Source organism: Lichenostomus cassidix, chromosome 7, assembly GCF_008360975.1.
Source record: "Lichenostomus cassidix isolate B80296 chromosome 7, HeHo_3.0, whole genome shotgun sequence".
NCBI lineage: Eukaryota > Metazoa > Chordata > Aves > Passeriformes > Meliphagidae > Lichenostomus > Lichenostomus cassidix.
Genome location: NC_139488.1, coordinates 33,895,217 through 33,922,038, shown reverse-complemented (window position 1 = coordinate 33,922,038; position 26,822 = coordinate 33,895,217). Strand labels below are relative to the sequence as shown.

At 38.5% G+C, this 26,822-nt stretch overlaps 1 protein-coding gene across 4 annotated transcripts in view; it reads right to left on the bottom strand.

Moving 5' to 3' along the window:
• ARHGAP15 (Rho GTPase activating protein 15) overlaps positions 1-26,822 on the bottom strand; it is a 325,292-nt gene that overhangs the window by 261,400 nt on the left and 37,070 nt on the right. For all 4 annotated transcript variants that reach the window (XM_085067143.1, XM_085067144.1, XM_085067145.1 and 1 more), the window contains 4 exons: positions 11,246-11,320; positions 8,020-8,081; positions 6,630-6,717; positions 514-603 (listed from right to left, as the gene is read on the bottom strand). In XM_085067143.1, coding sequence (XP_084923269.1) covers positions 514-603; positions 6,630-6,717; positions 8,020-8,081; positions 11,246-11,320 — 315 coding nt within the window. The remainder of the gene's footprint in view (positions 1-513; positions 604-6,629; positions 6,718-8,019; positions 8,082-11,245; positions 11,321-26,822) is intronic.

Here is a 26,822-nt window from a genome sequence, read left to right as displayed (position 1 = left end):
CATCAATGAAGAATAGCCCTGTGAGAAATACATGTCCTTCTCTGCTGGCCCTGACAGAGGCAAGCTTTTAAACTGCTCCCCTCCCCTTGCAGCAGTGAACCTGGGTCATCACCGTCTGAGGACCCTGAGCAGCAATAAAAATAAACAGAGAAACCGCACTGCGCTGGAGCCGTGCTTGTGTAAGCAGCTTGAAGAAGTTGTGTTTATGGAAGTCCTCTAGGTCAAGATTCTAGGCCTGAACCCAAAGCAATTACCTACTAAGTTTTAAAAACAAATTGAATATAGAGCATTAATCAATAAATCAACAGGTTCTCAAGTGTTTAGGAGACTCAGTCATCAGAAATCCTTCGCTTAGAAAAATAGTAAACCGATGCTGGATAAAGTGTTACACTCCTGTACTGGTAAGAAAAATGCTGCATTAAATCAGGCTCTAGTTATTAAAACCAAGGAAATAAAACCTACCTCTTCTCCGAGTTCAGACTGAAATGAGCAGTGGAATTCTTTTCCTCTTACCTGAAAGACATTCTTTCTGCTGGATTTCTCTGAGGTCCACTCAATGCGAGCACCACACAAATCCACACACTCGGGTTTATATCCTGGTTTCTGCAAAGGGAAAAAAAAAAAAATCAACATGACTATGGCCTGACTTTTCACAAATGGGGACAGTTATCAGATAAAACAAGAATAGATCAAGTTAAAGTGACAGGTTGTTGTAGCACGGCTGCTGATATTACTGAAAAGAGCTCATTATACCCTGGTATTGTTAAATAACCACTCTTGGGGTGTCTTAGTTCAGGAATTAGGTTCTTATACTAGAATATAATTTTAAAAACAATTAAATGGTTTAAAAAACAGTCTGGTATAACATACAGTAGATCAAAACACAAATGCAGACACATGGACCAGCTATTTTCAATGCTTACATTGCCAAACCCCTTGAAGAGTCATTGAGTTTAAAGGAAAAAACATTTTGTGGGTTTTCCAAATGCTAATTTACACTGATGCAACTGGAAAGGACAGAAATTAGACAAGAACATACATCGTTTCTCTAAGACAAGCCATCTCCTTTCTCCAAACAAATTATCATTTCTTGCTCCTAAAAAAAGAAGAAAAGGCTTCGAGGGCATATGTGACACCCAGAAAGAGCTCAACACGAGGGCTGATGCTTCTCAGGGTCAGTCCACGCATCCCGAGTGACACAGCTCTGCCTGCCCTGCTCTCCATATGGATGCAAGGAATTCAAAGAGCAGATTTGTTTGCCTGTATCATTTACGTCGCTGGGGGTTGGTGTAAAGCACAATAATCCTCGTTTGCCATCGAAGCTCCTTCTCCAGGGGCTCTGCCTGTGCAGTTCTGGCAGAGCCCATGCAGTTCAGAGGAGGCTTTGGGTTCCTGCACATCCCACTCAACACTGAAAATGCTACTGTCAGCAGTACAGAGCACCACTAACTCCCTTTTGGGGAAGAGATGGAGTGATAGCCACACAGGTTAATTAATCAGCTTGATGCAACTTTTTTCTCTGCTGTTCTTAAGTAGTAGTTACTTTAAAAATGTCATTGGTGATACAAAAAACGGACTTTGTAGAGTTAAGAGTGGCCAGTCCAGCATCAGCCACAGATTCAGCTTTCTGGAGATTGCTCACTGAATTTCTCTGATGTAGTTAGTAAAGGCTAAAGTATGTGTGTTCTCAAGGATGCCTTTGAGATGGGAGGAAAAGAACCTATTTAGGTTAAAAGAAGCAAAGAAATCCTGGTCAAGTGATTTGCAGGCATGGTCTCAGGAAGTTTTCAGTGCTGGGGTTATAATTATGTTCTCCATTTGCCAAACCATAAAACCACGATGGTTAAGCTCCACTAAAACTGACAGTCCTGTGTGCCTTTGTTCCTTCTTTTTTATTAATATTATTAATTTTTTTAATAGAAGAAATATACTCTTCAAAACAGAAGGATGTTCTTGTGGTTAAACCACTGGAAGAAAAGAGCTTGGATTTCTTTTTCCCCACCTCTGCCTCAAATTTCCTGCCTGGCCTCTGACAAGAGCTTAGTCTTTCCAATTTTTTAATGACAGATCAAAACTGCAGCTTGAGACTTGACTTTTCAAAGATGTTGTGAAATTTAGTCAGCCAATACTTGCATGGCAAAAACTACAAAGTTGGAAAAAAACCCAAGCACTGATATATTAATGCAAAAAATATTCTAATTGCGGAGGAAATTAATGAGTTTTCAATATTCCAATACTTTTATAACTAGGGCTATAGGGCCTAGATCCTCTCCAGGACTCCATGCAACACCCAGATCTGCACCACACAGGCAGCTCTGCAACCCATCAGCAACACACAACACAGGCTTCTCAAAGTGGTTAATCCTGCTTTCTTTGAAAAAAAAAAAATTACCCACAAGGATAGTTTGAGTCTGGAAGTACTTTAACAAAGAAGGGCAGCTTTATTCCACCAGCAGAAAGAGTTGAGAAATTTTGGAAACACATAATGAGATTAAAAGAAGAGATTAACACGTAGACAAAGAAACAGAAATAGTTTTTTTGATAGTGAACAGTACTGGGGTACAGAATATTTTCCTCAGGAAAACTGTCATGGAACACTGAAGGGAGAAAAAAAACCTAAAAGCATAGAGAAGTTTTGCAGGAAGATGGGATAGTGAACTCACTAGTATTTTACCATCTCTAATTTCTATGATTGTACAAAAATATATGCAACAGCAGAACCTTCACCCTTCTGTGCCCCCAGTGAACATGCAGTATAATTTTGCTGCTGTTGCAGTACTCTGGATCTTGTTTACAGCTCTGCTTTTGTAATAAGCAGAAGAAAAGTACAAGCATGTGCATCTCCCTCTCCAGAAAGGATGGGATGCAGGCTTGTGGCGTTGGAAAGATGAACATGCTTCTGTTATGTGCAATAATTATTTGAGTCAGTCTCTTTTTCTCTGGGGGAAATAACTATGAATTGAGCAACCTGGTTAGTGGAAGGTCTCCCTGCCCACAGCAGGGGAGTGGAACAAAATGATCTTTAAGGTCCCTTCCAACCCAAGCCATTCTATGATTCTATGAAAACTTATCCTTTGGAGAATTTATCAGCTCTGCCCACCATGTGTCTATGAACTCATGGGTATGGCATAGAATGAGAAGCTACTGATGAAAACTCTGTGCTAAATCATTCAGATCAAACCTGAAACTGCCCATCACTCACCTGGGGAACACCCACTGAAATCCAGGAAATCTACAGGGAAATTCATTCTGGCCTAAACATTTCCCTGCTCTGTATTTGGCTTTCCAGCTTATGCAACACCCAGAGACACTGGGAGAGAGTGAGTAGAGGTGGCTGGGAAGCCTGAGCCCTCCACGTCCTTGCTTTGTGTTCTGCAGTCAGAGCAATTATGTTATATCAATGCTGTTGGAGGGGGTTATGCTGTAAATTGATACAAGTGTCTGCTAAGATGAAATCTTCCTAAACATGAATATGGATTTCAGCAGCGTTTTCACTCACTAAATTACTTTGCAGATGGGCTAATAACCTGAGGTTAAAATAACCTCTGTTGAATAAACTATCCAAGGGAATAAACTGACTACATTTTCTTGGTCAGAAAGACCAACTGATAATAGAATTTAATGCTGGTAAGGAAGAATGGAGCTGTGATTCATTTAGATCACAATGTCCTTAATTTAAAATAAAGACCAAGTCAAATTCATAAGAATGGTGTAAAAAAAAAAAAAAAAAAAAAAGTGTATCAAAGCCAAGACCACAAATGATCAAGGCAGCAGCAAAAGCTAATGATTTAGCTACATGGGATGCAAACTTGCATTTTCAGAGGTATTTGTAAACAGTCTCATTTTCTGAATCTCTCCTCTGTGTGCTTTAATTGCTGTGCTCTATTACTTCCAGCAACTCCAGATTTTGTCACTAGCTTCACCAGAAAGCAAAGCAATGGATCTCAGTGCTCTTCATGCAAAGCAAGAGGAAAGTGGAGACAGTGAGTCCTAAACCTACAGCTGTACACAGGAACAGCAAAACCTCCTTTCAGCTATTGCCAGTCCTTTGATTAAAACATTATTAAAGATTTAGGAAAATGTAATTTTAAATCACCTCTAAATGCTGTCTTATTGTCATGAAAAGAGGTATGATTAGAGGTGCTCTCATTTCCCTCTCTCCTGTTGCCTTTGTTTTGTGAAATATCATTCCTCTTATAATGATGCTGTCTTAGTCTAAATTTTTGCTTCAAGTACAGTATTTAATAATTAATAATTAATGAATTCATATCTTTAGAACACAAAGGAACATTAATCTTTTTGTTAAGTCACATCATTTTCCTGCTAACAATAAAAATGCTTTGTTATAATTCATACCATCGTGAATGAACGTCAATTCTCTTACATAATTTAATTAATGGCTGAGCTCCCCGTTTTCCAAAGTAAACTAAAACTGGAAAAATAAAATAAAATCGGTAAACAAATGGTTTCTAATGAATCTTTTTTGTATTAGTCCATTTCCACTATCAAAATTATATCTGGTTAAGTGGTTTACAAAGGAAATAAGCATTGCATTTATTTTATCAGATGAGATAAGCATGCCAGTTTAGCTTTTTTTGATGTGCAAAATTTTAGTTCAGGAAATTGGGTTATAAGATTTTGAACACTGACAGCTCTTGTTGTTTTCAAGCTTTACCCAATTTGTTTATTTACTATTGCATTAAGTTTTACGCAACGGACAGAAAATACAACAGATTTTTCTCACACAGTGAACATTGAGTTCACAGCCCCAGTGTTCACATCTAGCATGGACTAAAATAGAAAAAAACACCACAATTTTATTTTTTCCCTCCTATAATGAGGAAAATACAGGTCCAATATATCTGTGTTCTTCCTACCACAGGAGGCAGGAGCTGTTATCTCACTGAGTGTGAGCTCTGGTGATGACTGAGGCTTCAGGGAAAGGGACTGACCTCCCAGAAGGTCCTGTTTCATAACACACCATCCCTTTGTTAGTCAAACAGCTTGAGATCTGGGCCAACATCCCATTCTCCAGGCAGGTCTAGTTTAGTATCCAAATCCCTAAAGAGCTAGAGGGGATTTTAACCATGTGGAGGATTCTCAGAGCAAAATCAAGCCTCCTGGGTGTTAAATATCCACTAGTTCATTTATCTCCTGGAACTGGGGTGAGGGCTTGCAAAGAGAGGGAAGAATTAGCATGTAGAAGAATAGGACACTTAACAAATCATAAGACTAGTTCTAGTAAGTTCACCTAAGACATTTTTCTTTCTCTAATAACATATAATTCAATTTTAAGGAAAAAGTGATTCTGGAAAAAATAATAATTCCAACTTTTCTGTTTTCGTGGCTGCAGAGAAGTTGTATTTTCCAGCTGGACTAGCACAAACACAAGCTGAAAGTGCCAGATTTCACCCTTTACTTGTTTTTATTGTTTCATCTATTAGTTTTGTGGGGTTTTTTTCTACAAAACTCACCCCTTTCAAAAAATGCAAGGCATGAAAAGGTGCTCTTCGAGGCTGATTTTATCACAGGTGGCATTGATAGATCTAGGATTTATAGAAGAATGGTTTGCTTCACCTGCCACGGGGAAAATAACTTATTGTTTGTGACTCCTGCCAAAGAGAGCACCTTTGTGGCCACCCATCACGCCGATGAGATTTGGCAGGTTCCATCAGGCCTTGAGAACCTTTCACAACAGGGCTTTGTCAAACCTGTGCCTTCACTGCCCACAGTGCCACAGATGCCCCAAATTTCCCTTTTGCTGCCCACGCTGAGGCTCGGCAGTGCCCAGCACTGAAGGGACACGAGCTGCTCCCTCTCGAGTGGCAGAGCTGTCACATCTCCCAAGACCAAGATCGGTGGCCTTTCCTTGGGGCACAGTAAAAAGGTACTGCAAATTTCACTTTGTAGTAACTACAGGCTACGGAAATTGCATTAGCTGCATTAGATGGAGCCATAGAAATATTCAGGAAGGTTAGCGGGATATGGGGGATGTCACATTTATACTGCGATAAAAAATCACTTTGCTAACTTATAATGTTTTCTGCTTTGGTAACACCCTATATTAAGGTGCCATTTATAAATAATTTATTATTATTTATTAATGTATAAGCCACTTTATAGGATGGTAGATAACAACTTAAATTCATGTATTAAAGATGCACATGCATGGTTTAATACAATTTACGCCTCACAATATCCTTTGCAACAGATTCTCATCGCATCATCTGTTCAGCATTTATTACTAATGCATTTTATAACATACTTTATAATACGTTATTTGAGGAAGTAGCTGCATTTAGTGATCATTTTCATAAATAAGAATAAAGCATTTATAAGTGGCACCTTAATTTAAAGTGTTACCTTCACATTACTGGGTAGTCACTCACCATTTGTCTCACTTTGCAATTATTCTCGAAATGCACCTCTTAATAAAGGACATGCTGGGTGCTATTTCTTCTCATACCCTACATCTGATTAAGAGTTTATCAAGGCATTTTTCCTTCAGCTGCTCTCAAATCTTTGAAGTTTACAGCTCAGTCTAAATTTGTCTTCTCTAAACACCAAACTTTTTGTATTGAAATAATAGTTGTCAGGAGACTGAGGATATTGGATGGTTGATTGCTTACCAGGTTGGCCAGCGCTGGCTGCTTGGATTCTTTGTAGAATTCCATTTTCCGACCAGTAAGAACAATCCAGGAGGTGGACCAGTTTTTCCTTACAAATAAAATTTTTAAAAAAATGAAAAGTGAGAAATCTGTGAGGCATTCAAGCAGGAGGTAAAAGATTTGTCATTTGTAGACTTGGATTTTAAATATTTTATACATATATCAGCAACAAAAATGGTCTAAAGTCAACATCATCCATGCATTTCCACCAACACTGATGGAGTTGCACCATCCTAATTATACCTGAAACCTAAACTATCAAAGCCTGAAGGGTTTCTTTCTCCTAATTCATATTTTGAAGCCCATTTGTGTTTCTTTTCTACCATGGTGTCAAATGAAACCTGTGGGATTTTTCACACATGCTCAAAGTTCACATTTAGAGGATTCCAAAATAGCTGGTGCCCTTCTGGTACCCAATACTTAAAATAAAACTGAGAAGGAAAAATGTTGATCTGACTATGCAGAGTTCAGTAACAAGTCTATTTTGAAAGGTCCCAAATGTTTTCTCCTTTCCCTAAATTAAAAGTTTACAGGAGAGCAAGTAAGATAAGAATGATATCTGAGCAAGGTTCGAGTAACCATTAAACATCAGGAGCTCACAGAAGAGCCCTAGAGAACTGACAAAATGCTGGGTCTAGGGAGAAATAAAAATACACATGAATGTGGGAAAGAATGTCTCCTGACACAGAGAATATAACATTCAGCTCAGGAGAAAATATTATGATATATATTACTTATAACATGTTTCAGAGCACTACCTATAAATAAATGGATCTGAACTGATAAAAAGCTATTTTTAGATTTTAGCTCAATTTTGACTCTCCAATTTAGGAGTCATAACAACTGATATTTACAGAAATACTCATGAACCCACTATTGATCTGCTTTATGTGGTGAATACAAGTTCTCTGTTGGTAAGAACTTCTTCAGTTCTTTGTCATTTTTCTCGACTTTTTTTCTTTCTATTTAAGAAAGGTCTTGTGAGTGGAAGGTTTTGTAAAGGTGTAAGTGGTCAAGCATGCTATGTGCAGATTTAAACAAATTTTCCTATGAGTTGGATAGCTGGATGAATATGAATTACCAGAGAATTAGAACTCTTAGAATATATCTTAGAACCCTTACCCAATTTATACCAATTATGGATAGAATGGGGACTCCACAGCTTCCTTAGGCAATCTATACCAGGGCTTCACTGCCCTCACAGGGAAGAATTTTTTCCTAATCTCTGATCTGGCCCTGCCCTCTCTCAGTCTGAGCAATTCCCCCATTTTCCTGTCATTCCAGGAATGTCCAAAGTTCCTCTCCAGTTCTTTTGGATCCCTTTTAGGCTCTGTCACACTCATGTGTTTACCTTAATTTCTTGCCACCATCTGCTATTTTTGCTTTTAGAAGATATCCTTCTTTCTCCACTACCTGCAAAAAAATAGAAAAACAAACAAAAAAAATGTCATAACCATATCATTTGTTCAGATTAATAAAATCACTCACTACATGCATAGGAATTTTCATCCAGCTAGTCTAGTGTGGGGCATTTTACCATGAGTTCTCAGTTTGATAACCTATTTTTTCTGACACATTCAGGTCTTTTGAATATTTGCAAACAACATTTAAAGTGGACTACTACAAAAAATTAACCACAATTAAAAAAAATTAAGTTTTATTTTGCTTTGTTTTATTCTATTTACTTAGAAGAAATTTATTTTAATGCAAGCAAAGTTTCTAGCGACAAGCAAAAGATAATTTTAATTGTATTGCAGGTAAATTATTTTAAAACATGATTTTATACACTGAGTTTCATTACTAGCTGTGAGGGCCACACCACACTGAGCACTCTACAAGGGGATGTGACACTTGATTTTAGGGTCCCAACACCATTTTGGTGTATTAGAAGAAAGGCCTAGGCTTTTATTTGCATTTCAATTTGTGCTCCTCCACCTCTCTGAACACCTTCCTTCAGCCAGAGCCTCCTGCAGACACTTGGTTCTCTGATCTGCTGGAATATCCCATGGCACAGCTGGGATACAGCTGGGATACAGCTGGGATGGGGGTTATTTTTGTCCATGAACATTTATATTAAAAAGCTAGAAACCAAACAAAGCAAGATGACTGTTTTTCAGCCAAACCCAATGACCTTCCATCTCATCAGTCTCATTAACTAAGGATGTCTCAACTGTGTCAGTAATGGGAAAAAGAAACAAAATTGTGATTAAGAGTGAGTCTGGTTTTGCTTTCAAACATTGCTGAGCCAGTGCCCGACTTGGACATTAGAAACTCCACATGGTCTTTGTAGTAAATTGCATCACAAGGCGATTTCATAACAATTTCAATAGAATTTTGCTGTCTGCAAAGCCATTAAACAGCAATAAAACATGCTTTAACAGGCAATATAAGGATTTTTAAATCAAACATGTCTGTTATTTTGATTGCACAAAATAGCATTATTTTAACAGTGTAATATGTTTCACTGTTTCCTCAGATTCTGCCTGTGGTTGATATACAATATGTAATGAACTATATACTGTGTACATATCTGTTGGTACCTCTGGGAAGGCCTGTGGACAGTGATTTAGGTGACATTCTCAAATGGATACATGAGGATTAACATGTGCTTCGTCTGTAATTTGTACTTATCTCATGTAAATTCCTGTCATGCATATCATTGCCATAGAAAACCCAGAGAGAAAGTGCACAGGGATTATTGTGCAGAGTCATGTCACTATTTATCTAGTGATGGATGGGTGAACTATCGGAGCTAAAATAAGGTTTAATCCCCATCTCCACCTACTTTGGGTTTTTTCCCCCTTCCTTTATTTTTTCAATATTTTTCTTCCCCTTCTAACCCTTCGTTTTTGTAGCATAAAACTTCTGGTGCTCGGCCAGGGCCAGAAATGCCAAATAACATATGAGGAAGGCTATTATTCCTAATATTTCTATCCATCTGGAAACAGAAATTGGGAGGAGCATTGGCTAACCATTCAAGCTGTTGATTGCTCCTCTGAATCAGTCCCAAAATGTCATGCTTTCAAAGTTTACCAACCACTTTCCCAAAGGGCTATTTTAACCAATCCAGAACTGAAGGAAAATATTATTTTCCAGCATCAAATCTGAATCACCTTTGTTGTCAAATCCTGGAAAGTTAAGAACTGGATCTGCTTCCAGATGAAACTGTTGCTGCTCAGTCTTATTTTCCTTATAATTGTCTTCAGTTAGGATATCAAATCCACTAACAAATATTGGGTATATAAAATATCCTGACTTAAATTACATAGCTCAAATCCACCATTTGCTGTAAATTAAATGGCTCAAAATTGAACAGTAAAACCTACAAGAGCTGCAGTTAATATGAGCTCTCTCAGCTCTAAGCAAAACTTCTTTCACATATATTGCTTTAATTGAATTAGCACAGGTGCTGTCCTTCAGTAAAATTAGCATGGCCTCCTCTAATTGATAATGTGCACAGTTTTCTCTGTAATTAATATAAAGGGCATGCATGGAATTATGAAAAAACTACCACAAAGTCAAATAAAAATATGTCCAGGATGACCCCAATATTTTTTATAATTTCTGTTTGGGGTGCTATGTTGCCCTTGTTTAACATCTGTTAATATCCCCTTTTCTAGTCTACTTTTTTCCCAAGAAAACACTTCTAGGACAGCTCAGGATCAACTTGCAATACTTCTGCAAATGGACAATATTGGATTGAAAAGAATTCCAAATATATCTTAATGATATGTTCTGTTGTTTCTGTCTCAATAAATATCATCATTTGTTGTTAAGCTGCTGCCCTTCCTGCACCTTTTCAACATGTGGAAGGTTGAGAAAATGACCCAAAATGCCCTGAAGAATTAGCATAGAAATAGGAAAATGGAATTATTTTGTGGGGGGTTGTGTTGATTTTTTAATTTCCTTTTTAGAAGAAGAGTAAAGATGAGAGTGTGTAGTGTAAATATTTGAGTTTCTAAATAAGAATTTTTTAAAAATTACTCTCATTCCCATGAGTTAATATTGTTAGAAACTACAAGGAAACATAATTATCACTGTGTCACATACAGGTTTTGCAATTTTCTTGAGTAGAATTCAAACCTTCTAAACATCCTTAATCCTGAAAAGTTTGTGTAACAGTACTGCCAATAGCAACCTTTGTTTAACGAATCTGTATTTGCATATTCATTTTGTTTTAGCAGAAAAACCTCTCTCATTTCCCCTGGATTCTTTTAATGTCAAGATTTTTTAAAATTTCATGTTAATATTTCTTATGCAAATTAATACTGATATTAAAAACACCTTAATAAGGGCAAAGAGGGGACAAAGTCTTGGTCACATTTCTTCATACTAAGTATTAATACTGATGATCTCAGTTGAGCACAACAGAATTAACAGTAAAGTCAAACTATATAGGTAACTTTGTACCTTCTAAAATTATTATTTTGATTGATTAATCAAAGTCCCTCAAATCCCCTAACATCTTGAGGCATCCAAATCCTCACGTATTTATTCTTTAGTCAGGCAGGTGCAAAATTTACATTATAATCCTTTAAAATAGAGTGATTTATCAGCTGTACAGAGCAATTCCTTACTGTGGGGTCCTGGGTACTGATGACGTCTGGAAACGTCAGGTTGTGTTGGGAAAGATTTCTTCTGTGACGATTAATCTAAAAAAGAAAAATAAATATTTGCATTCAGAGTGGATTCAAGTACCTGCAGGTAAAGATGGACCAAAAAACTTAATTACAGGGCACACACGGCATGCACTGGGTGAGGGTTTGGGGTTTTTCTGTGATGTTTCTCTGAGCTCTGGGTATTTGAAATGTACAGCTGATATACTCTGGGATAAAACTCTGGTACTAGTGTGTTTCTTTGTGATGTCACATCGGCACATTTACCTAAAAACTGATCAACTGTTAATAATAATTACAATTAGGGGGTTTTTTTCCCCATTAAGAATCTCAAAAGTGGTTTAACTGGTTAGGTGCTCTTAAACCCATTTTAGAGAGAAGGGAAAGCTGCTGGTTATAACCTCAAGGCCACAAAGCAAGTCACTGAAGAAACCAGAAAACAATTGGGCACAAGCACAAAACAATCCAGCAAGTCTAAACTGCTTCAAAGGCTGCTTCTGGAGTTTCCATGACTGAAAGGTTACTGCAATACTGGACTCTGAGTCTACAATTGCTCCTAAATACTGAGTCCTTGATTTCCTCCAATTTTCCCTTTTCTTTGAGGAAGACAATGTAATCAACTGTGACTTAATTCTGAGAAATTATTGCTTTACAAAAGAAACTATTAAAATGCAATAAAAGTTTCTTCACGAATCAAGCATTTGGCAGAGCTCAATAGCATTTCACTTCCTTACAAAATATGCAACAAAAAACAGAACACTCAAAAGTGTGTGCAAGTATGTATATATACATATATATATTAAACTTTTACTGTTTAAATTCAATATCATCCAAAAATATCATTCTGAGTTGGAGTCCTGTAAAATTCAGTGATTATTTCCTTTTATCTGAAGCCACAAGCAAACAACAAAGTATAGTCTCAACTAGTTTCCACTGTATCCATCATAATGCATTCTCTTTTCCCCGATTAAAAGAGAGTTAACCAAAAGTCATAATGTATTCTGTTTATATTCAAGTGTCTGAATATAGAAAATGTTCTTAATTAATCCAGAGGGCCACGCTCAAAAAACAGTTAAACATATTATGATCCCATATTTTTTCTCCACACATTGCTTTCATGTTTATTTGTAAGCACTAAGGTTTTTAAGCCTTGAAATCTATATCCTAGATATTGCTCTACTCTCCTAGTCAGAGCTAATGAGCTTAATGAATTACCAGTTCTAAATTTAATACAAACATTTCAAAGAAAGAGATAAAACATTCTTCACAATTCGAAAGTTTCTCTGACCTATTTATGAAGAATATCACTTAACAATTTCATTAAGGGTGAGTAACAGCTGGTGACATGGCTGTGTCCTAAAGTGTTTTTCTCTCTTAATATTCTGCATCTTAAGCAATCGAGCTTTCATAAGAAATACTTTAGTTAGTGGCAGTCCCTCCTTTGGGGAGAAAAAAAATGTCAGACCACATTTTCTCTATTTTGCAATCTTGTTTTCAGGAGTGTCATGTTCCTGTTTTATTAGCATGTAGGGTAAACAAGAATGATTTGCTGATGCTATTGAGAGAACTTCTAAGATTACAGTCTTTCCATTTAGATTTTGGATGGAGCTTAATATTAATGCAGGCAGAGACATGTATATAAATTCAAAATAAATTAATTCAATTTATCTTTTTCTTTATCTTCACTGTTAAGACAACTCTGAAGCTTCTGTAGTGCCTGAGACATATAACTAAACTATTCAGGTCTGGATCACAGAAACTCCTTCTTACCCAGATCTCCCACATTCTAATTATCCCTTAACATACAACAGAGCACATTGCCCAGCTTTCTCAAATATATTCTTCTCTCATCCAAATTAAATAACAAGACACCACCACCACTCTGCAGTGTCTACTTTGGCATTCAGCTGCTCTCTCCAGGAGCCACCAGTGCCTGTTGGGGACCCTGAGTGCAACTTTGTGAAGTGTGGAGCACCGAGCTGAGCTCTCTTTGGTTCAGCGAGCAGAGCATTAGCAAAGGAAATGCTCACGTTTGATACTTGCTAAAAAGAATTTATCAGGAGAAATAAATCTGTCCACAACTGAAGAAGAAATGAGTAAAAAGTCCTATTTTTGTGGGAATGGCAAACTCTTGGGGTAGTGCAATTAAAAGACGATAGTAAGATTTCCAGGAATTTTTTTCCAGGAAAATTAAATTCCAGGTGTGGATGATATTATATGCTTTAAGGAACCTCTTCGTGTATGCAAAACAGAAATGTGAAGGAAAACTGTATAAAGGCAGGGGAAAGAATAGACCTCTTACATAATTATTTAATGTGATACTCTTGCTAAAAAGGTGTTTATTTTTTGTAGCACACCAATGTGCAATCTCACGCAAAACAAGTCCTGAAGCTCCAAAGTCTGAACCTAGTTACAGAAATACAACAAAAACCATGATTATATAAGCCAAGATACAGCTTTTCTGGAAAAATACCCCAAATATTTGGCTCACAAATGGAATTAATGGAAACTTCAATAAAATTCTTGGTGATTTTTACCAGCCCTTTGGTTTAGAAATAAAAACTTAAGAAGATTATTTAAAAAAAAAAACAAAAAAAAAACCAGTAGCAGCAGAGGAAATACATTCTTTTGGACTAATTTATAAAATTACAGCAGGCCTTATAGATATTTAGTCTTAAATATATTTTGCAAAAACCATTGAATGAATTAGTTACATCACTTCCCTTAAGAAAAATCCAGTTCAAAGTTAAAATATTCTCAGTGGAACCTGGGTGACCATGGTCAATATGGCCATGTTTCAATATACTCACAATTTTCAGTGAAGTACCAAAATATTCAAATGGAGGTGGAGACTCTGCTATTTTATCCTTTCATTCAGCTTTTAATAGATAGACCATAAAGGAGAGGGACTGAGATTTTTTTTTTTCCCTCCATAGGTCCATTTGATTACCCTAATAAACTCCAGAAAAACCTAAATAATATCTGTCACAAGTCCTCTACCTCACCTCCCAGGGTATGATGAAAGGCAGAGATTTACAGGAGAAGTTCGTGAGATCCCTTTTTGGGAAAGGCAGCTGATCAGCAGTTTTCTGATTTGATGAACATTCTTCAGTCAGCAACAATGTCACCTGCAGCACTAAAAATCCACTCTGCGAGCGCTTGCAAGTCTGTGGGCAAGTCTGGTTTTGTTAAATTCAGCCCCAGCAGCCCCCCCTTCCCTTAGCTAAAGGGGATCCATCTCCTACCAGAGTTATTTCAGCATCTAAGCACTAATCCATCATCATCCTTCCCACAAAGGCAAAGCCTCCATTCCCCCTGCCTGGTACCCTGGTGTGAAGGGACAACCATCTGACAACTGCTGTTTGCACAGGGAGGTAAAACACAGAAACCTGATGTTTCATTTAATTTCTCTCTGTGTTCCCATTTGTTCTTTAAATTCTCCCTCTTTTTTTTCTGGGGATTCATCATGGCTAAGTCAGCACTGCTCTCTTCACGTAGTGTGGCATTGATTTAAAAAGAAACTTGGAGGATCCATTTGTTTTTTATTTCCCATTACAGGCATATTTCTAACCTAATTCATCTCCTCAATGAGAAGCAGCAGACTTCTTTTTGATTTCAACCAGACCTAACAAAACCAACCAGCATTTCTCAAGATGCTGCTCCAGTGCAAAGTACAGACAATTAATTATTTCCTGAAATGTCATTCTGAATTCACTTGTATCCCTAAGTAATTAAGATAATTGTGTGACCTTTCTAGGTGGCTTTCAAGATTGTCAAATAAGTTATTCACCACAGATTATTTATCCACAAACACCACCTACAAGTAGCCTGGGAAAACCATGGTTTTCTCAAACAAGCAGCACCTGGTCCAACAGAGCTCTGCTTTGGATGGGAGACCCTGAGCTGACATCTACCTGCTGTTTTCTCCATCATTCACAGTATTGCTCTGCCAAGGAGAAGGTTTTCACGGAGGGTTTGATAGATTTCTACCAAAAACTTGTCATGCTGTTGATGGTTTGACCTTTGTTTTTAGGGCTCTAAGTACTGGGTTTTTTTCATCCTGCCGACATTGCAATCATGTATGTGGAGATTCCTTTATAAATAACCAAAAAAAAGGAGAGAAATCCCCTACTGTTGAGCCCCTACTACTGCCTGATGCTCCACTCTGGACCCAATCCAGCAAAGCACTCTGCAATGGGCTTAAGTGTTTTTCTGGATCAAGGCCAGAACACTCAATTCTTTACAGGATCGAACTTACTGGTGGCAGCTTGAAAGTTTGCAGTAAAAGTACAAACTAGTCACATAAACTTTCGTGGAAACCATTCCCTCAACAGAGAAGGAGGGGTGACACCTGATTTAGTGATGTCTGTGGTCATTTCGTTCCCAGTCACTCCCATAATGCAGTGACAGCTCATAATTGCTTAGATAAAGAAAGCTAACAAAAATGTATTTTAGCATTTCTTAATGGCCACATCCCTTGAAAGACACCTATGCAATGGCAGGGGGAAAGAAAATCCTGTAACATTTCACTCACTGCCTTGCTCAAAGCGACTTGTTTTAAAGATCCAGTCTTGGGCAGTATGGCAAGGCCGTCGTTATCTGCAGAAATTATTTGGAAACAGCTGAGCTATGATATGATTTCATGTCAGCTGTGAAAGGCACTGAGAAAATCCCACAGGCCTCTCCACTCAGAGACGCCTCTTTGTCGTTTACAAGGGCACTTAGTGACAGGAAAATTGGGAGAGCCTTCAAAGTGACAGAGGGCAGGGTTAGATTGGAGATTAGGAAGAAATCCTCCCCTCACCCGAGGGTGGAGAGGCATTGGCACAGGGTGCCCAGAGAAGCTGTGGCTGTCCCTGCATCCCTGGCAGTATCCAAGGGCAGGTTGGATGGGGCTTGCAGCAACCTGGGACAGTGGAAAATGTCCCTGCTCACGGCAGGGGGAGGAACTGGATGATATATAAAGTACCTTCCAACCACACACCATTCTATAATTCTATTCTATTAATTTCATTTCAGCAGATAAGCTATTTTTGTCCATTCCCAAGACATGGAGGATGTCAATGAAGGGCAAGAACAATCTCATTCCTCCCCCACACTGCTGTGGATGCTCCCAGTGCATTCAAGTTGTGCCATAACTCAGCAGAAAACTCCTTTTGGTCCTGGGGAAAGCTCCATGTCCCAGTGGGCTCCCTGCCCTCAACCACTGGCACTGCTGACTTGCTCTGGAGGCCACTGAACACCATCCTCTGAGAGTTACATCAGAACAACATAGTATATACAGTTTTTTTTTCCTCCTTCCTCTTCTCAAAGAGATTTCTCCAGAAAAAAAGGTACTGAGAATAAGGGCAGTATAATGTGACATTAGTCTCTCTGCCTTTTTTTCCAAGGCTTGCAGGAGAGAAAGACACAAAGTGCAGCTCCAGTCCTGCCCCCACCAGCCCACATCTGCTCCTCACCCTCCATCCCCAGGCTCCCAAAAACTCATTACCACGCAGGTGACCAAACGCTTCGCTCAGGAATAGGAACTTGCCTGGATGGAGCTTTTGTGCTCTGGCTACCGACCAGATAATCTCTCTATGCATCATTTAATAAGAAAACCACTTCACAGTCCTCACAGGCCTGTGTTACATATGACATGCTCTCAGCAGAATCTGCAGCCTGAAATCAGTGGGGGGAAGAGAAAAAGCAGCCAGCAGGATTGTGCTGCCTTCGCCCTGCTTGCCTCCCTTTGAGCACACTGCCCTCTACACTCAGCTCACATCTCCAGAGCCTCTGAAAATAATGATAATGGTTTTGCTTCCCTTGACCTCTTGCTCCCTTATAAATCAGAATCCTATAGACCTTTCCCACAGTGCGAGGGTCCTCCTTTGTATCCGAGCCTGTGAAGGTGGGTATTTTTTATCAAGGCAATGTAACCACGTGGGCGTTGCTGCTCCCTGCCTTCAGGACTTGCTGTAGACGAGCACTGCGGTGCCTCTGCTGGGGGAGTATCTCCATTTATCTTCATTCATGAAAGAAGAGCAAAATAATTACTCAGATCCTAGTTTAAATTTCAGCCAGTGTTAAGATGAGCTCATTCTTTGCGATCAGAGAACCATTAATCAGGAGTTTGATTACAAAGCAGAGCCTGTTTGAAACTATGTTGCCTTCTTTCCCCGAATTATTGGAGGGGTGTTCTAAATTTGGGGTATCCAGTTTGGGTTTACATTTTAAGTCCAAGGATTAGCCTTCACCAGTACTTTTCTCCATTAATGGCTTACTGCTCCCCAGGAGCAGATTTTTCCCTAGGGTGGGAGCCCTTTTGTTCCTCTCTAGTCACTCAAATGGCCTTTGAAATTCGTCCAATTGATCCTTGCTTTGAGGGAGTCCCAGCTGATCTCGTTGGCTTCATTTTTAGCATTTTCAGGAGCAGGAGAAGTGCCAAAACCCTATGTAGAAGAAGAGACAGCTACAAAAGGTTCTTACCACCCATATGTGTTCGAGAAATCCTAGGGCTGCTCTGAATTTGACTGTGGGTCACTCGGATTTGTGTACCTGGGGATCCAACTATCACAAAGGAACCAACAGCTGTGCAGCCTCTAATCCGCAGCATTTCCAACTGGAAATCAAACTGGAACCCGATCTCTAAGCTTCAATATGCTTTAATTGCATTAAATACAATCCTCATCGATTCCGGGAAAGAACATTAAAAGTGGGACTTCTGATATATTTCTATTTGCCTTTTCTGTTACAAGCTGTAATATGCAAGGAAATGCAGCAACATACACACTGTGACAGCATTCATCCAGCCAAAAGTAAAAAGGTCTATTATAAAATTGAATATATTGATAAGTTTCCTATTCTGATCTTTCTATTCATTACACAGTCATTACTTTTGGTTCACTATGATATTTGAATATATTTATCTAAACTATTGCAGGTGCTTTGGTAAAATTACAAACGAGCAGTGCAGCAATGGTAGAGGAAATATGGAGTAAAAACAGCAGGAATAAAAATGCAATAACTATCAGTGCTTCACTGTTCTTTGCCTCTGACATCTATGTCTGTAAAACTGCTCTTTGATGTTATGTCTGTGAAAGGTAAAAATCAAAGGTAATACAGACAGAGAGTAATGATAGATTATCTTTCCATGTCCCCTTTGGATCTTAGAAAAATAAAGACAATAAAAGTGAGAACTCAGCTGTGACAGCAAACCGTGTCAGCAACTCTGACCCGAAATTACACCCCAGAACTGTAGTCTCAGGGTAAGGGGAAAGCAAAAAAAAAATCATTAAAACTTACTTAGTAAATGTACAAAAACATATACAAGAATTGCCTTTACAAAATCACATCCAGCACACACACTACCATCAAAATGCTCTGAAAAGCTCTCTCCTGAAAGGACTGTCTTACAGAAAAGCATAATTAACATTGATGTCACACTCCTGCAAGTCATCCATTGCTGTTTGCCATATAAATATCCCTGTAGAAAATACTATTAATATTCCTAGACAAATGCTCAGTCCTCTCTAGTGGACCCCACATTAGCACATCGCTTTATCCTGCCTACCTAATTCCTTCTTTCGGATTTAAACAAGCCGAAAACTCACCTTATGCTACTGCAGAAGCAATTTTTATTTTTGAAGGTTAATCCAACTCAGCAGGATTTAGGGATGGCACTTTTGCTTGGTCGTAGGCATGTTGGCTCAGGCCAGACAGCTGTTTGGACATTCTCCACTGGGAATCTTGCCCTCAACACCCACAGTTGATGCACATACATGGTCTACTGGCTGCCTACTTCCATGCCCATCTGTTCAGATGGCATGGTGCCCACTCACAAGTTCGCTGGATCCTTGCCCTTAGTGTGGAGATGCCAGGCAATGATGGGCTTAGATGGGCAGCCTGCAAAATACTGAAAGTGATCATTTTTTCCTGTAGGAAGTCCTTCCTCTGCAATAGCACTGAAGCATGGGCACCACATGCTACCCTACACTTAATAACACCTGTGGACATATATGTGCCAGGAATGGGAAGGGAGGGGGGGATGTACTTGGGGGGGAAATACAAAATGGAAAGATATAAAAAAATTGCAAGGATTCCTGTGTAAGGATATATTCTTCATTGCCCACAGCAGTGGAGGGACACCTAGGTTAACTGGAAATAAGTGGCTCAAGCACCAGAGCAGCACAGCCATGGCCACATGGGCCAGAGCACTGCCTGGCTTACCCTGATTCCCAATTCCAACACTCAACTGCCCTTAAAACTACCTTGGACACTGCACATCACTCAGTGGCCAAAGTGTATGAAATTCTAAAGAAAATCCCAGCAAAACCAGTGTGAGCCAAAGCCAGACCTGTCTGAAATTGTTTACCTTCAATGCAAATTCCATATACACCATGCAGCACCGAATATTCCTTGGTAAACTACAGCACCAGTAAAGGTGGATAGAAAATAAGTAATTTTAACAAAGACCCATTTTGACTTAAGTCATTGCCCTTGAAAAAATAACTGAAAAAATCCTACTCAGTAACGAGAGATTCTTTCAGATAATTTGGTAGATAAGTATCTTTATTTACTTTTTTCCAAGTCCAAAAATTGACCCCATTGCAGCTATTTCAGGACCAAATAGCAAAATTGCAGCTATTTCAGGACAAAATAGCAATATTAATATAAAAATTTCATTTTCTTCCCACATATGGTTCAATTAACCACAAACCAACATATAACAATAATTTTATTGCTTGAAATAAGCTGCTTAAAAATTAATACTTTGTTAACCATTCCAAAAGGATATATTTTATTTCCATCTTTATTGAAATTGTTTGAACTTTGTGCCTATAAATCCCAAGGTATTTTCACAGGCCACCTATTCTTCAGTTGTTCTTCATAGACTGTGTGGGAGTCATTAGAAAAGTCACAGAGTTTCTGCTCTTTGATTAGATGAACTAAACTTTTAGAAGAAGGAGGGAGGGGGAAATCAAAGAGAGCTTTGCAGCAGAGAGTATTTCCAGTAAAGTCCTCCAGGAATCCTCCTTCCTACCAACACTGCTGAACAAACTATCACTCTTACAAACACTCATGGAAAATTAAGAAACTGAGTTGCAAATACCCATGAAACATTTTGATAAAATTATCCCAACAAGTGTTTTTTTCTCTTTCTTCCTTCCCCTCGCTGAGTGCACCCCAACACTGCTCCAACAATTTCGGACAGCTAGCAGGCTGGAAAGAGAGAGAAATCTCCCAGGCTGGATCTGCAGCCTGGCTGGGGGCTCCCATGGAGTCAGCACTGAAAACCTGGGCTGGGAGGCACATTTAAGCTGTGCCTAACTTAGTGTTTACTCTGGGGTGACTGGATTTGAGCACGCTGTCCTCACCCCGGAGAATTGTTTGCTGTGCCGAGACATCAGTCTTGTCTTTGAGCATGCTCTGCAGAATCACTCATGTGTGGCTGCTTGATCTGTTTGGGTCTGGACATATTGTCACATCCTCGTGTCCAAGTTTCACGGGAGCGGTGCCGAAAACGTCCTGGCTCCGGAATGAAATTAGATTTATAAAGGACACAAGCCAAAATCGTGGCTGTGAACATCCGGTGACAAAAATCAAAGAATCGGAATAAAAAGGGGTTTGCTCTGACTCTCAGGCTTAGTTGGACTTCTTTAATCTGAAGGGAAAAGAAACCACTCAGCCCACCTTTCTAGCTTTTAGGCTGTTGATACCAGGCGAAGCAGAGGAGAAACATTGGCTTTTGCAATGGAAAGTCCTTTGTTTCTCTCAGTGCAGAAATTTTCACAAAGGACATTTTGTGTGATTGAAAGGAGTATCCTCTAACACAGGTCACAGCTGACAACCCCATAGCTAAATCTTATTAAAAACTATTCAGAGAGCAAAATTAGAGACTGTAATACAGAACCACTTGGATACCTGTCAGATTGATAATATCTAGATGACCATCTAACTTGCCACCTGCTCTCCCTTCCCTTTGCACTAATAACCTGAAAAAGCTTGTGAATACTTTTTTCCCAGTCCTGTTGGCTCATATTAATCTTTCATACCATCAAGACCTGCAATCTCTTAAAAGAATCAGTTTTGCTTATTAGCATTGTTCAGAGGACCAAATTACAAATGCAGCCCAAGAAAGAATGAAAGAAAGTTTTCAAACAGATTTTCCCAGGTGCCATTATAAACATTAACATGAAAGAAAGAGTAATCAAGATAATAACTGATCTACTTCAAGTAGCTTTTTAAGCAAATGGGTAATTTTGCAAAGGTCAATTAGCAGGATGACTCCTTCCTATTAGATTTGACACCATGATAGTTAGCTAGGAAAAGAATGAAAATATTTAAAAGCCTAACTTTTCTTCACTCTTCCTTGGAGATTTCTCAGTTTTATATTTAATCACAACCTTGCAGAAAACCAGGTAGGACAGCAGTGATTGCTAATGCTGCTACCCAGCTCAGGGATTCTCCACTTACAATTTGCCTTCATTTCACACAAAATTAATATCCTAGCATTTTTACCACAACCTGCTGACACAGTAAAACTATGATGATGTAAAGGTTAGGGCTTGGTTGGAGGTTTTTTAAATACCAAAGTTAGTTCTTCAAATTTGTATCAGGCTTCAGTGTTCTTGATGAGATTCTTTGTCATGCACATTAAAAAAGCATAGAAGAAAAAAAAGGGAAAAAGTGCAATCTATTTGTGTCTTGGCAAAATAAGGACTACAATTGCAAAATGCTATTCTTCATATTGCTTAAGTGCTGTTTCATTATTTGCCCTTCAGAGATGCAGAAACATTTCAAAGAATCTACTCCACAAGTTGGCCATGTCCTGAAGAGAACATCGAGGAGAGGGAAGTGAATATTCCTGATCCAAGCACACTGGACCTCCTGGAATTACTCCTGTGGCATTACACTGACAGCAAACCACATAATGCTAGTACAGCAGATAAAGAAAAGAAATGGAATTAGCCTGTTTGAAACTTTTGAAGCGTCTAGACAGACTGAAAATTGCCCATGATTTGATTTTCCTAACTCTGTTCTGATGGAAAAAAGTCACCTATTTTTCAAAGAGTTAAAAAAATACTCACAGCAATACAAAGCTCATCTACCACCATCCAAGATGTGGGCAGTGTATAAAGGCAGCACTTACCCCAGAGAAGTCATTTACCTTATTAAAATCCCCAAAATTATATATCTATAAAATTCATAAAAAACCCAAGCAACTTTCCAGCAATCAAGAAAACAAATGAACCAAACATTGTTGGAAGCTTTGGTGGCACAGGAAAACAGGACTTTAACTGCATATTTCAGTTCATATATCCTCTTGTACATACACAAGTACCACACTCTCAAAATCACAAATATCCATCGTGTAATGAAGGGAAAAAGGTTTTGATTTGTCACTTTTGAGTTGGGTTTCTTCCTCTTTAACCCCCAGTTCAAAAAAGGTTTTTTCAAACAGCACCTGCCACTGGATCTCTTTGCTTCTCTACCCCATGAAATGGATGAGGAATCAAGATGGCACCATTTATGAAAATGTTGATATAAATGCTTTGTCCAAACCATGCTGCACTTAGCCTAGGACATTTCTCTTTGAAATCTCCCTGGAAGGGCCACATTTCTTATTTGAAGGCATGAAAACATGATGAATTTACCAATTCTCTTGGTAGTTTCACACTAGACTTTTGGAAAATATGCTGTAATTCTCATTTTATTTTTGGGGGGCTTCCAACTTCCAGACATTTCATCTTGTATAGCCTTTTCCTGCTGCATTAAAGAACTCTTTGGTGCCCAGTGTTGTCCTCTAATGTAGGAAAGGGGAAAAACAATAAGCCTTTCAATTTATTTTAATAATTTAAACACAGAAGCCCATAGGTCCTTCATTTTCACGACAGTTTTCCTAACCTCCCTTTTCTTTTTGTTTTGCCTCTTCCTTGCATAATCTTCATTATTTTAGAATCACTATTCTAACTTTCTACTCATCAGTGCCACTGACAGACATGAACCACCCAGAATGGTCAACTCAAACTTGTCGACCCCAAAACACCCACAAAAGCTACATTTTGCAGCAAAATCTTAGAACACAGTTCGTAATTCTGGGTTCCCATATATACATACATTTGGATAAATTAAAATGCACTTTCAGCCATTAAGCCATCAGGATCTCCACAAGTGCCTTTACCCAGACCTATTTGCCAGTCCATCAATCTTTGCTTTATTTTCAAATGTTATTAGAACTGTTCTATTTACTTCCATATCATGGATAAAAAGAGTGATTAGTGTCAAGCTTAATACTAGTTCCCTGGAGAACAACTCTTAAAATTCACCCAGTTGATGATGATTCCCCAGGGACTACTTTCCAAAACGTGTAAATTAATCAGTTCTTAATCCATTTAATGTGTGCTTCACTGATACAGCACATAACTAATATTTAATCAGAATGTCACGTACTATTAAGTCAAGTGACTTAAAAACTTTCACTGCACTTCACAAATATGGCTCCTTTTCCAAAGAGACGTACATCAGAAAATAATCCATTTGGTTGAATGTTTTAAAATTTGTTGTTTGCTCTGTTATGATGATTGACATCAACGATATTCCTAACTAATTTTTTAATTGAACCTTGGAACACTTTTCCATTAATTGACCCAATACTCTTATAGGATAATTTGACTGTAAAATTTTCCATGTCATGCCATTTTCCCTTTCTGCTAGGGAAATGGTTGTCCCTTTTTAAAATTTTGTAATTTCCATGACAACTAAATATTTTCAATTTCAATGAACAGGCATGGACCACCTCAGAAAACTCTGTAAGGTTCTCGTAAGACATTTATTTAGGTTTCCTACAATTTTGCCAGATATTGCTAATTTCATCTGAAATTAACATTCAACATGTTTTTAGTCATTAATAGGATGGAAAGTTCATCATCAGTTTCTCATAAGCAAGCCATGTGATTTTAAAAAAACACCAAACAAACCACAAACACAAAATCCCACAAATATTTATTCATTATTCTGTTCTTCCCTGGATCACTGTCATAGGCTTCATCATCTTAACAGTGAGCCTGCAACAGCACAGAATTCAGCTCTTAAAATTAGAGAAAAAACAGGTTTGTTGAAATTTTTCCTGTGCACAGAGTTCAGAACTTAGAGAATTTGGAAACCTGCAGGACACAGGGAATGCATCAGTTTTGCCCAGCATTGTAGGGCTTGCAGGATTCCCCTCAGGATACAATACCTGGGATGGAGTTATTTATAGGGAAGGTTTTATACACACTTCAGCATTTGGCTGCTTCTCACTGTGTAAAGGACCTGTCCATGTCTGTAATGAGTGCCATTAGAAAAACAGTCAATTAGCCAATACAGCCCTGTTTGTCACCACCTGGATTCAGTGAATATAGATTTATAAACTGCTGAATTCACAGTACACCTTATAGATAGGATAAAACTATCTGGACTCTACACTTTCCATGTGCTAAAATAATGAAGTTGAATTTCAGAGCCTTGTATTTTATACAATCACCTCTTTATCTGTGAGGAAAGTTGCCAAATCAAAAATGGGATATTTTCCCTCATTTATACAGGTGCACATACAACCAGGAAGGCAGAGGCAGGCTGGTGGACTGTGTCGCTCTGATTTTTTTAAATACCTTGCAGATTTAAGCATGTGTGTGTGTCTTACAGTGGAGCACAAGGAAAGATAAATCCACCTAAATTATAATTCCTTCAGTCACTTATTACACATTGCCATAGAAACGAATCTGCAAACTATTTTCCATGTGGCACTAAAAGTATCAAAATTTACCTTAAAATGTTCTACTGTCAGTATACAAAGGGCCAATCACTTCCCAGCTCAAATATCCAACATACTGTAAATGGAGTCTGACCTAAATAAATCCTACTCCAGATTTGAAGATCATCAGATCCATTACACAAAGCCATTCAGGCACAGATAGAGTGGTGGCTGCAAATGTTCAGGAAAATTAGCATAAAGGCACATGTATCTCTAATAGGTTAATAAGTACAACCAGTGGGAAGTGAGAATGGTTGTTTGTGTATAGACCACTGTGAGAGTTCATCTCTTTATGGGGGCAATGCTCACAGAAACCTGTGATACTGATTTTTCCCCCCCTAAACGTCATTATTTTAATAATTATCGAAAGATCAGGAGGTAGTCAAGCAGCGTAGACGGAATTTTCTTGAAATGGTTTGGATCTGCTTTGCAAGGGATATTTTTCCCAGCCTAACACCCCCTGTTTTGTAGGTCACACGGATATCCACAGACTGCGGATACTGAAGGCGCTTGTCCTTCAGCCTTCTACCTCACCACATGATTGAGCATCCATATACCTTACAACCATACACCCTGTCGAGTGTTATTCTCTTACATATCACAATTTACCTCGCTTCCTCCACTCAAACATGCAACCAAGCTGAGCAACAAGCTGCTTCAGCTGCCATGTCATTTCAGTTTTTACACATCTTCTCTTTTTATGTGCGCTCTACATCGCCGTGATGTCTCATCTCCCCGTTCCACTGCCATAGGCTACGAGTCAGGAACAAAGCTCAGGCTCAATGTCAAACAGAGTGAAAATGGGAAAATATCATAGAAGAGAAAATTAATGGGCACAAACACAGCTATGAAACTTCCATCCTTGTGGGCTTTGCAACTTTCCGTCGTTTCTTGGCAAAATAGGGAGGAGGAGGGAGTAATAGTATTTCTACAGAGATTGCCTTAGAAAAAGTATTTAGCTAAGGAAAATACAAGTCCAAAAATTCAAGGTGGAAGAGTTATGCTTGCACATTAAGAAATAAATAACCCTGTAAATGTGCAATCAGCCCCTTTAATTTGAAGAATTCATTTATTTCCACTCTCCACCATTTTCTTGCTGTCCCTCATTTTTTGCCACAGACCACTGTGGTTTACATGTTTCCAAAAATGCCTCAGCAATAAATAGTCCCAAATCTAACACAGAGGCACAGACCCTGAGGCTCGAATCATGGCTCCTCTGCATGAACTGAGGTCCTTCTCTCATTTGAAACAAGGCAAATTTCAAGGTGAAACATTCACAAAATCTCTCTTGTCAACAGGTTCACTAGTTATGTCTTTAAAACAAAAATGCTGCCTTTCATCTTTTCTTACTGTTTTCCTGTAATAAAAATTTTGGGGTTCAGGGGAATTATGATGTTTGCAACCTACATAACAAAAAACCAAAATTGACCACACAACCCCCAAAAGCCAGTAGTTTAAGAATGGTTGATCCTACCTACATGGACATGGCTGTTAAATTCCATTGTATGGAATCAAGGTCTTGGATAGCATTAGCCATTTGGTAACTATCAAATTTAATTCATGGCCTAAGACTTTTTAAAAATAGAGATTTTATTTTTCTGCAAAAATTAGGGCACAATAATGTAAAGGAAAAAGGGGATGTTTTGGTTTTATTCTTACACTGTGGAATTGTCTTGTTCAAGAAAATATAATATTGCTCAGAAACCTGTGTCTCTCATTCCTAGTTGAGTGGTTTTTATTTAAAACAGCATTCCTCTTTTTGTC